This window comes from Lutra lutra, chromosome 16 (genome assembly GCF_902655055.1).
Source record: "Lutra lutra chromosome 16, mLutLut1.2, whole genome shotgun sequence".
NCBI lineage: Eukaryota > Metazoa > Chordata > Mammalia > Carnivora > Mustelidae > Lutra > Lutra lutra.
This window is the reverse complement of record NC_062293.1, coordinates 40,932,394-40,944,018: the sequence shown is the minus strand read 5'-3', so window position 1 is coordinate 40,944,018 and position 11,625 is coordinate 40,932,394. Positions and strand designations below refer to the sequence as shown.

Below are 11,625 nucleotides of genomic sequence, written 5' to 3'. Positions count from 1 at the left end.
TATTTATTTGACAGAGAGAGAGAGAGATCACAAGTAGGCAGAGAAGCAGGCAGGGTGGGGAGGCAGGGGGTGGGAACTGGCTCCCCACTGATCAGAGAGCCAGATGTGGGGCTCGATCTCAGAACCCTGAGATCATGACCTGAGCCAAAGGCAGAGGCTGAACCCACTTACTTAACCCAAGTAAGTGTTCATTACGTAACTGTTGAATAAATGAATGAATATTTGTATAGTGGCACTACTTAATTTGTATGGTCTATGTCTTTATATGCCTACGCCTCATAATACCAGAGCCACCCAGGTGCCCCAGAAACTGAATTTTCATATAATTTAATTATATATTTAAATTGCCACATGGAACTAGTGACTGCCACATTGGACAGCCAATTTTTTTTAAAGATTTTATTTATTTACTAGGGATGGAGAGAGGGAGAGAGAATAAGCAGGGGGAGCCGCAGGCAGAGGGAGAAACAGGCTCCCCACTGAGCAGGGAACCCGAAGCAGGACTCAATCCCAGGACCTCAAGATCATGACTTCAGCCAAAGGCAGGCGCTTAATTGACAGAGCCACCCAGGTGTCCCTGGACAGCCAACTTCATAGCACCAATCCATAAATCTTTTAAAAATAAATAAACAAACAAACAAACACGGGCACCCGCATCAGGCTCTCTGCTCAGTGGAGAGTCTGCTCCTCCCTCACCCTCTGCCCCTACCTCCCCTCGTGTTTTCTCGCGCGCTCGCTCTCTCTCAAATAAATGAATAAAATCCTAAATAAATAAATAAATGAATAAAATAACTGTCCCCTGAACTCCAGACTCATCCCAGTACATCCAACTGCCTACTCAATATCTCCACTTGGAGATCTTACAGGCATTTCAAAATTAGTATGTCCAAAACCAAGCTGCTGATGCTCTTTCCCCCAAACCGGCTCTTACGACCAGCTTCATCATCTTGATTAATGGCAATTCCTTTATTCTGGTGTCTCAGGCCAAAGCCTGGGAGTTGTCCCTGACTCCACATCTAATTTGTCAGCAATCCAGTCTGTTGTAGAAAATATAGCCAGACTCTGACTTCTCCCCATCATTGCTACTGCTATGATCTTAGTGCAAAACGCCATTCCTTTTCATCTGGATTTTGCTCTAGCCTCCAGATGGCCTCCCTTCGTCCACCCTGGCCCTCTTGAGTCTATTCTGAACAGGAATCTATTCTTTTTTTTTTTTTTTTTAAGATTTTATTTATTTATTTATTTGACAGAGAGAGATCACAAGCTGGCAGAGAGGCAGGCAGAGAGAGAAGGGGAAGCAGGCTCACCACTGGGCAGAAAGCCCGATGCGGGACTTGATTCCAGGACCCTGGGATCATGACCCCAGCCGAAGGCAGAGGCTTTAACCCACTGAGCCACTCAGGCGCCCCCAGGAATCTATTCTTAACAACAGCCAAAGTTAAATATAAGTCAGACCATGTTCTGCTCAAAGTCCTGCAATGGCTTCTGGACTCAGAGTAAAAACTGAAATCTTTGTACTTGCCTATAAAGTACCATATGGTGGGGCACCTGGGTGGCTCGGTGGGTTGAGGCCTCTGCCTTCCGCTCGGGTCGTGGTCCCGGGGTCCTGGGATCGAGCCCCGCGTCGGGCTCTCTGCTCTGCGGGGAGCCTGCTTCCTCCTCTCTCTCTGCCTGCCTCTCTGCCTACTTGTGATCTCTGTCTGTCAAATAAATAAATAAACAAAATAAAAAAAAAAAAAGTACCATATGGTCTGGTGCCCTGCCCTTGCCTTTCCTCTCTGGCCCTATTTCCCACTCCTCTCTACTTTTCTCCACTCCAGGTATATTAGCCTCCTTGTTATCCTCTCAACGTGGCAATGCAGGGCCTTTGCACTGGCTGGAATTCTCTTGGCCTGGAATCCTCTTTCCCAGATAAATTCATGGCTCATTCCCCCACCTCCTTCAGATCTTTTCAAATGTCACTGTCTCAAAGACACCATTCATATTTTAAATTGCACTTCCTGGGGTGCCTGGGTGACTCAGTCAGTTGAGCATCTGACTCTTGATTTTGGCTCCGGTCATGATCTTGGGGTCCTGGAATCGACCCCCCTGCCAGGCTTCACACTGAGTGTGGGGTCTGCTGGAGATTCTTTGTCTCCCTCTCCCTCTACTCCTCCCTGCTGCTCACCTTCTCTCTAAATAAATAAATATTTTTTTAAAAACTGCACTTCCTACCCTCAATGACTCTTATTCTATATGCTTTTTTTCCCCTCTCTGTATCAATGATCACCATCTAAACTATAATAGTGTTTATTGTTTATCTCTCTTCACACATACACTGAAACATAAAATCGTGGAGCTGAAATTGTTTGCTGCTGAATCTCCAGAGTTAGGCATGTAGTAAGTGCTCATTACGTATCTATTGAATAAATGAATGAATATTTGTATAGTGGCACTACTTAATTTGTATGGTCTATGTCTTTATATGCCTATGCTTCATAATACCGTGACTTCCATGAGAGAGAGAATTAGTAGATTATTTATGTTTGAAGATCCTAGAATCTAGCAATGGAAAACAACAGATACTCAAAAAACATTTACCAAAAAGAAACAACTCTACATTATGCATAACACCTGTTATAAAAGTCACTCACAGTGTTTAATATGCCCAAAACCCTTCCTAAAGGAAACTGATCTACCCACAGCTACTTTTTTCTTACGACCTGACCCTGCGCAATTTCCCATTACTCATCAGACCACAAGGAAGCTCCTGATTCAAGGACAACCCATCTGCTGACTGGCCAAAAACCTGGCATGAAAAGAGGAACTGGGCTACCTTAAATCTCCCTCTTTGGACTCTGAATTAGAAGGAAAAAAAGAATTACTTGATGCGAACATTGGAGTTAAAGACAAAGAGAATCCATGAGTCAGAGATAGAAGCTTGAGGAACTTGGCAAGGCCAAGTTGTAAGGAAGCAGAAACTATGAGTAAGTAGAAACTAGGAAATATGGAAAAGGTACACAGAGTGATGAGGGGGTGGAAGAAGAAGGAACGCAGTACCTAGAAGACAATGCAGAGTCACTGAATTGTATTAATAAGAGCACCCGGGAGGGACGAACTCATACAACTGAGGTCCCATTTTGAAATGTTTTGATTACAGTTCTCTCTAAGCTCCTTCTTGCTCTCTGTGTCAACTTACAATAAGACCTAATCCCTTGAGGTGCCTTAAGGAATTGTCACTGTTCTTTACAACCTTCCACCCTATTAGATCCCATACTCAGTTCCTACAGTTGCTGTCCTGGGTAGAAGTGCGAGCGGATTGCTTTCTCATGTTTTTGACCAAATGATATTGACCCTTGAAGTTTTGAGCACTTATTAAGAAGTACAGGGGAAAAAATGTTCTCTTTGGAACCATTTGGTTTCCCTTAAAGTCATACTCCATTGGCAAACTAGAATCAACTTAGTGTGAATGTACCTCGCTTTAAACAAATTTGAAACTCTGGATTTACAGCAATAGATTATTACCTGGTCACCTTTAACAGTCTTTTATTTATCAGTTTTATTACAAGAGTAATTTACTGTTAGAAATTCAAATCCCGGGGCGCCTGGGTGGCTCAGTGGGTTAAGCCTCTGCCTTTGGCTCAGGTCATGATCCCAGGGTCCTGGGATCGAGCCCCGCATCGGGCTCTCTGCTCGGCAGGGAGCCTGCTTCCTCCTCTCTCTCTCTGCCTGCCTCTCTGCCTACTTGTGATCTCTGTCTGTCAAAAAAAAAAAAAAACTGAATTGGCAACAGGTTGAGACCTAAATACCATTTCTAAAAAAAAAAAAAAGAAATTCAAATCCCAGATTCTTTTAAACAGTGAGGATTTATGGACCAAAAGAGAGCCACCAACCTAAAGCTCTCCTTTTACATTTTGGTGAATACCACTGGCTTCCGTAAACCCAAAGCATCTAAAGCAAAGGGCTTTCTGCTTCAAAGACTTGGTCACAATCTTTCTCTCTTTCCTTCTCCATTAGTAGCCCTCCCCTATGGGTCCATACAGCTGTTTACTATCACAGAGAAAGCCAGCATTTTCAAAATGCACCCACTACTTTGTTCGAGGGGCAGTGGGGCATACCGGTTAAGACGATCAGCGTTATTCTGAGTACACTTTGGCAAGTTCTACCAACATTTTAAACATACGTGTCTTAAGGCTCAGCATTTCCAATGTCTACAAATCCATCCTTACAGAAATACTAACAAAAGCACACAAACATACGTCTAAGGAAGGTAACTGAAACACGATCTGGAATAGCAAAACATTGGAAAAATCCTAAATTGTCTATCAGGCATGTGGCTAAATAAATTATAAACCATACATAGGTTTACTATGCAACTATTAAAGGAAATGAGTGTGTGTATGAAAAAAGATGAATTACACATTATTAAATAAAAAATGGCAAGTTGCAAGACAGTGGTTATTGTATAATTCATTTTAAATGTGTGTATATGCGTGTTATGAGCAAAATAAAAAAGTTTGGAGATTGCCCACCAAACCATTCACACATTCGTTGCCTTTGAGAAGTAGAATGGGGAATTTATACCTTGGTATATTAGTAATATAACAAAGGCATATTATTTTTTGTAATTTCTATTTAAATAAAATATTTTGACAGAAAAGAAAAAATGGAAGAGACTTCAGAATCAAATTCTGGTTCCAGTCCCAGCTCCATCAACTTTTTAGAGTTACTTGGGATATTAGAATGAAAATTTGCTTTATCTTAATTTCAGGCTGACCCCGCACAGCAATTGCTTGAAAAATCTCAGCTTTTGTTTATACATTATTGTTTTTAAATGCCAGAGAAGATTCTGCCTTAAGGGACTTGTAATCTGTTTTCCATGTAAGGAACAGATTTTGTAAGGTGAATAATTTCACTCCCTAACTTATCTGTTTGCTAATAAGATACCAGTAATAAATAGGGCATATTCTGTCTCTTTCGCAAATCCTGCTCCCTTTTTTCCCCATCTCACCCCAAGCCTCCACAACCTGGGAGCTGTCCAGGTACAAATTAACATTTAAAAAGACTTCAAGTTGTTCACACAAGCTGCTCTATTATTGCTCTCTCCTTTACAGCCTTGGTCTGCTGAAAAACCCACACTGAAATTGGATCACATCCACTCCAGCCCCTCAGCGCCCAGGTATTGTGGGCGAGAGGCCACTTTTGGCTGCAAACTCCTTTATTCATTCTAAAATAACTTTGCTCATAAGGTTCATTGAACAACTAGTTTGTGCCCATCACAGGCTCTGACAAAGCACTTTTGCCTACCTTGTCACTAATCCTCATGGTAACTGTGTGTGTGTGTGTGTGTTTAGTTTCATTTAACAGATGAGCGAACCAAAGTTCCCAAGGTAGAGTGACTTGCCCAGGATCACAGAGCTAGTAGGAGGGGGAGCCTGTTAGGAAATCTAGGTTTTGGGGTTAATAAAGGTCACTAACGATTCTTTCTCTAGTTAACTAGTTTCAAAAGAAAGAACAAAACAGTGCCCTAACAATGCGAAAAAAACAGCGTTCTCCCACCCCACCGGTCCTCTCCCTCCTATTATAATTCTCCTCTGCAACCACATGGAACGTTTTCAGCTATGTCTCCTGGTCCACCGCCCTGTATTTATAAAGGGATGAGTCCTGTGTTGCACAGACTTAACCATGGCATCACCAAAACACCACTCCACTGTCAACTCCGTCGGTGCCTTTATACTCTATGCATGGGGTCGCCCTCCTGCTCGGGTTGAAAACTCTGACTTCGCTCTCTCCCAGTCTCCAGGAGGAGCGCCGCGGTGACTAGCCTGGCGGGGGCTAAGAAGCTACCCTCCCCCAGCTGAGCCGGGCCTCGAATCTCCGCCCTTGGTCCAGATTCTTCCCGGGCTGCGGGTCGGGGGCCTGGCGGCGGGCAGAGCGAGCATAGGGCGATGGAGAGACTCGGGGTCCGGAAGCAAGAGTCGCAGTCCGGAGGCAAGGGCCCCGCGATCGCTCGAACGCGAGAATCCGGAGTCTAGGGGTTCCAACAGCCAGGGCTGGGGGACAAGGGTCGGGGAGCGAAGGCCGGGGTTGGGGCGAGGGCCCTCGGCGCAGGCAAGGGCTTGGGTCGGAGGGCGAGGGCCAGGTTCTGGGTTCGAGGGTCAGAGGTCAGAATCGGTGGCGAGGACCAGGAGAGAGGGGACGAAAGTCAGAGTTGGGGATCAATGGGGATCGGGGATCGGGGGCGAGGGCCGAGGCGGGGTCTGGGATGAGGGGCGGGGTGCGAGGGCTGGGGTCAGGCGGGCAAAGGTCAGACCTGGGGCCGAGGGCCAGGGCCCGAGGCAGGGGTCGGGGGTGTCCGGGAGGAGCGGGGGTCCTGAGGCGAGGAGTGGGGTCCGGCGGGAACGCGGGTGCGGGTCCCGACTGCGGCATCGAGGGCCGGGGTCGCGGCGGCGGCTGAGGAGGGTGAGGGGCTTGGTGGGGGGCGTCAGGCCGTTGGGATTCCGCGGAGCTCCAGGGGCGCATCGCAGCCGCTGCCGCCGCGGCACTTTGCAGCTTTGCCGCGGGCCCTCGACAGGGCGGCCGCACTAGCGAGCAGCGGGCGCCCACCTCCTCTCCGGCCTGGTCCCCGCGGCCACTCCGCGCCGACAGCCCCAGCCCAACTCGACAGCCTCTGCCCTACGGCGCAGTGGGCCTGTCGCCGCGACCGGTTCCCTGCGCAAGGCGGGACAGGTCGCCGGCGCCTCCGGCCTTCAGCGTGGGGCGGGCACCGCGGCTTCAGGCTTCCCGGCTCCGGCAGCTCGATCCCAGGGCCCCTGGAAGCACCTCCTGCCCCTTCAGCAAAGGTGGGCGGCGGGGTCCTCAGGCCCGCAGCCCTGTTGAAGTCCTTCATCAGGCGGAGGGGGTCCAAGGCTTGAGCAGTTTCAGAGGGAGATTTCCTTTGTTTATGGGGGTGGGGGCAAAGGGGGTAATGTCTGTTTCGACGAAGTGTGTTATACTTTCACTGCTCTTTGGCCAGCTGTGCCCTCCTTTATACACACCTAGCTTCCTCCGTCCTCCCCAAACCGTCATCGCGAATGTGGGTTAAAGAATTTTTAATTTACGTTAGTATGAATTGGAAAATATTTTTCACAGTGGGTCTGGGTAATAGACTGCGATTATATCTCCTTTCCCATCAGGCTTTTTTTTTTTTTTTTCTTCTCCTTGCAGTTAATCCTTGTCTCCAATCTTTGTTTTCTACGGATTTATCATTAATTTTTTCCCAACGGCCTACCAAAACTGTAAATTTCCATTCATTCAATTTCGTCAGGTAATACGTCTGGTGGTTTGGTTTTGGGGGTTTTGGGGGTTTTTTTGTTTTTTTTTTCTTGCAACTATTCCTTCTATTCCAATCTTAAGTGTTGCTCACTAGGCCAACTGCACAGCTGTTGTTCTGGGATTTCCCTTCATCATCTTCCTGGGAATTTTCCTTGCTTCATTTTGGGACTCCCTGTGTCCTTGGATTCCGTGTTTTGTTTTTCTCTGTTATTTTGGTACAGCACATCTACCAGTAGCTTCGTGAGAAAGGGTGTAAAGGAGGTAATTTTTTTTTTTTTTTTGAGAACTTACAAGTCTGATATTATCATTATCTTTTTTTTTTTTTTAACATTTATGTTTTTTAGTAGCCTCTACACCCAACATGGAACTGGAACTCACAACCCAAGATCAAGAGTCACATGCTGTTTGGACTCAGCCAGCCAGGTGCCCCTGAATATATCTTTATTTGACCTCCTCTCTTGACTGGTGTGATAATTTGTTTGGGTATATTATTCTAGGTTGGAATTCATTTTTTCTTAGAACTGTGAGTTTTCTACCTTGCAATCTTACTTCTGAGGATTCTAATGAAATTCTTACATCCGTACATGATCCATATACCTATGTGTATTACCCTATTGTTATTACTATTTTTGGAAACTTTGATCATCTTCTATCTTTGATGTTTTGAAAATGCATAATGATATGCCTTGATATGCATATTTTCATTCATTGTGCTAGACACCCAAGGGCCCTTTTAATTTAGAAACTCTTGCCCTGGGGTGCCTGGGTGGCTCAGATGGTTAAGTATCTGCCTGTGGCTCAGGTCATGATCCCAGGGTCCTGGGATGGAGTCCAGCATCAGGCTCCTTTATCAGTGGGGAATCTGCTTCTCCCTGTCTCCCTGCTTCTTCCCCTACTTGTGCTCTCTCTGTCACTCTCTCTCTCTCAAATGAATAAACTAAATTTAAAAAAAGAAAAGAAAGAAACTCTTGCCCTTCAGTTCTGGGAAATTTCTTGCATCACTTTATTTTTCCTTTGTATTGCTCATGAGATCTCTCCCTTCTACACACCTATATTCTGCCCCGATTCTGCCCCGATGCACCCATCTTCTCTGTTCTTACTTTCTCAAATTCCTATTATTTGTATATTGGAATCTGCAAATAATTCTAATCCTGTCACCCTTTTTCTTCCATTTATCCTTTCTCTTCTTTTTTTTTCTTTAAAGATTTTATTTATTTGTTTGACAGAGAGATCATAAGCAGACAGAGAGGCAGGCAGAGAGAGAGGAGGAAGCAGGCTCCCTGCTGAGCAGAGAGCCCGATTCGGGGCTCGATCCCAGGACTCTGAGATCATGACCTGAGCCGAAGGCAGCGGCTTAACCCACTGAGCCACCCAGGCGCCCCTCCTTTCTCTTTTTTTCTTGATGTCTACAAATTTCCTCAACTCTTATTTTCCAAACTTTTCATTTTCCATTTTGCGCTTTGCCTTCTACATAATGGTGTGCTAGTAAGTGTTTACCAACCAACTCTTCAAAGGGGAGAAAGAAGCCTTGACTGGTGGTGTTTGCCCATTTCCATAGTATAAATATTTCCAACATGGCTAATTTCAAGCTACCAAATGACATCACTGAATGCAGATTTGGAAGAGATGCACAGTATATTATTAGTATGCACAGTATATTATTAGTATGCACAGCATATTATTAGATGCACAGTATATTATTAGTATTAGATGTAATAGATAAATAACCTCAAAAACATAGATAACAATATATGTAGGAAAGTAATTTGGAAGTGATGAGTTTTGAGTACTACTTTTGTTTTTAATATATTTAGTTGTAGTTTTATATAGTCTAACTTTGAATAATGACTGTGTTTAACAAATGGCTTGCAAGAAAATTCAACATCTGGTTCTTGCAAGCTGATATGAGCCAGTTCCTACAAACAATTGCTTCAAAATAAAAAATGACAGTCTTGGGGTGCCTGCATGGCTCAGTGGGTTAAGCCTCTGCCTCAGTTCAGGTCATGATCTCAAGGTCCTGGAATCAAGTCCCGCATCAGGCTCTCTGCTTTCCTTCCTCTCTTTCTACCTGCCTCTCTGCCTACTTGTGATCTCTGTCAAATAAATAAATAAATACATCTTTAGAAAAAACCCAAAACATTCAGGATGTCATATGTCACTGTCATTCTTTTTTTTTTTTAAAGATTTTTTATTTATTTATTTGACAGACAGAGATCACAAGTAGGCCGAGAGACAGGCAGAGAGAGAGGAAGGGAAGCAGGCTCCCCACTGAGCAGAGGGCCTGATGTGGGGCTCAATCCCAGGACCCTGGGATCATGACCTGAGCTGAAGGCAGAGCCTTTAACCCACTGAGCCACCCAGGCGCTCCAGTCACTGTCATTCTTAAAAAAAAAAAGACGGTCTCTAACATAATAAAATTTTTAAAAAAGACAGTCTCTAACATAATAAAATTAAAACAGTTCTGACCACGTTAGTCTCCTATGTGAAAATTTTATCGCTTCTTTGCTTACTGAAACCCTCAACAGTCAAGCTTCAATTCACATCCCACCTTTCTTACTTGTCCATGGAACAAATATTTTTTTAAAGATCTTGATTTATTTATTTGAGAGAGACAGAGACAGAGATAGGGAGAGAGAATACAAGTGAAGAGGAGAAGAAGTGGGGCTCGATCCCAGGACCCTAGGATCATAATCTGAGCAAAAGGCAGACATTTAACTGATGGAGTCACACAGGCGCCCCCCCCACACACACTGAACAAACATTGATCAGGCATCTGCTATAGGCAAGTTCTTAAGCAAGAGACTGAGGATACAAAGATGAATAATATACATTTCCTTTCTTTGAGATATTCCCAGGGTAAGAGAAGAAAAACTTAAGATACATACTATTGAATGTGATAAGTACAGTAAAAAACAGTATGCACAAGTACTATAGGAATGCCTAGCAAATGACTAATTCAGCCTGGGGGATATGCCAAGGAAAAAAGCTTGTCTTTCCTTGTCTTTCAGGTCTACTAGTGAGTTGGGATTTTTGTTTCATTAAACATTATATACTTTCTCATCACAAGCCCTAAAGGGAAAGTGTAGTTTTCATTTTGAAGACTGCTAATCTCTCTCTCCCTCTTTTTTTTTTTTTAAGTGACAGATGTACTCAGAATAAACTGCTTATTCAGAATTTTAGGCTGAACTAACAAAGGATTTCTTCAAGCTATCAATGTATGGGAAAGGTAGGAATATTAAAGTATGTACTGCGAAGTTTCTGGAGTATTGACAAATATGAATAGAAGAAGTGCCATGGAAATAATGTGAAAAATAAACAGAAGTGAGGCACCTGGGTGGCTCTGTCGGTTGAGCATCTGTCTTCAGCTCAGGTTATAATTCCAGGATCCTGGGATTGAGCCCTGTGTCAGACTCCATGCTCAGCAGGAACCTGCTTCTCCCTCTCCTCCCCACTCTTGCTCTCTCTTGCTATCTCTGTCTCTCTCAAATAAATAAATAAAATCTTATTAAATAAATAAATAGAAGTATAAGAGTATATGGCAGTGGAAAAATATACTTGAAGCATGTAATTGAGGGGTGCCTGGGTGGCTCAGCCATTTGGGCATCTGCCTTCAGCTCAGGTCATGATCCCAGGGTCCTGGGATCGAGCCCCGCATTGGGCTCCCTTCTCAGTGGGAGCCTTGTTCTCCCTCTCCCCCTCCCCCTCCCCCTTCTTGTGCTCTCTCTCTCTGTCTGTCTCTCTCTCAAATAAATAAAATCTTTTTTTTCTAAAGATTTTATTTATTTGACAGACAGAGATCACAAGTAAGCAGAGAGACAGGCAGAGAGGGAGGGGGAAGCAGGCTCCCCGCCAAGCAGAGAGTCTGATGCAGGGCTCGGATCCCAGGACCCTGGGATCATGACCCAAGCTGAAGGCAGAGGCTTTAACCCACCGAGCCACCCAGGCGCCCCTCAAATAAAATCTTTTAAAAAAAGATGTAACTGAACTATTTCCCAGAAATCATATATATAGGAGATAAATATGTAGATATAGATAGATAGATAGATATGATATGATATGATATCATCGGATTGGTGATCATCAGAAGATCACAAAGATTTTTCTGACCCAAAATATTTTGGGCTGTGAACCCATTCCACAGTGAGGATAAAGGATCTAGTAGAATCTTTGAGTTATGTAGAGAAATAGGCCCAAAAAGTTGAGGTGACTTTTCTAAGGCTACCTAGATGTTGGCTGAGCTAGGATTAGAGGACTTAGGTGTCCTGGCTTGCACTTCAATGTGTCTTTTCATCAAAATACTTCAAGTATTTACCTAGGGGCAAGCTCTGATGT

At 44.3% G+C, this 11,625-nt stretch overlaps 1 protein-coding gene across 1 annotated transcript; it reads left to right on the top strand.

Annotated features, from left to right (window-relative positions):
• The first annotated feature begins 5,927 nt into the window (after window positions 1-5,927).
• Window positions 5,928-8,036, top strand: LOC125086687 (uncharacterized). The gene is made up of 4 exons (XM_047706026.1): window positions 5,928-5,970; window positions 6,447-6,821; window positions 7,219-7,285; window positions 7,638-8,036. The coding sequence occupies exons 1-4, from the start codon at window positions 5,928-5,930 to the stop codon at window positions 7,753-7,755; spliced, it is 603 nt and encodes a 200-aa protein (XP_047561982.1). The 3' UTR covers window positions 7,756-8,036.
• The last annotated feature ends 3,589 nt before the right edge of the window (window positions 8,037-11,625 follow it).

Coding starts and splice junctions, on each gene's coding strand:
- LOC125086687 (XM_047706026.1), top strand. CDS start 5,928: ATGGAGAGACTCGGGGTCCGGAAGCAAGAGTCGCAGTCCGGAG. Junction 5,971..6,446: donor GCAAGAGTCGCAGTCCGGAG/GCAAGGGCCCCG, acceptor GAGGAGGGTGAG/GGGCTTGGTGGGGGGCGTCA. Junction 6,822..7,218: donor CTCCTGCCCCTTCAGCAAAG/GTGGGCGGCGGG, acceptor TGTTTTCTACGG/ATTTATCATTAATTTTTTCC.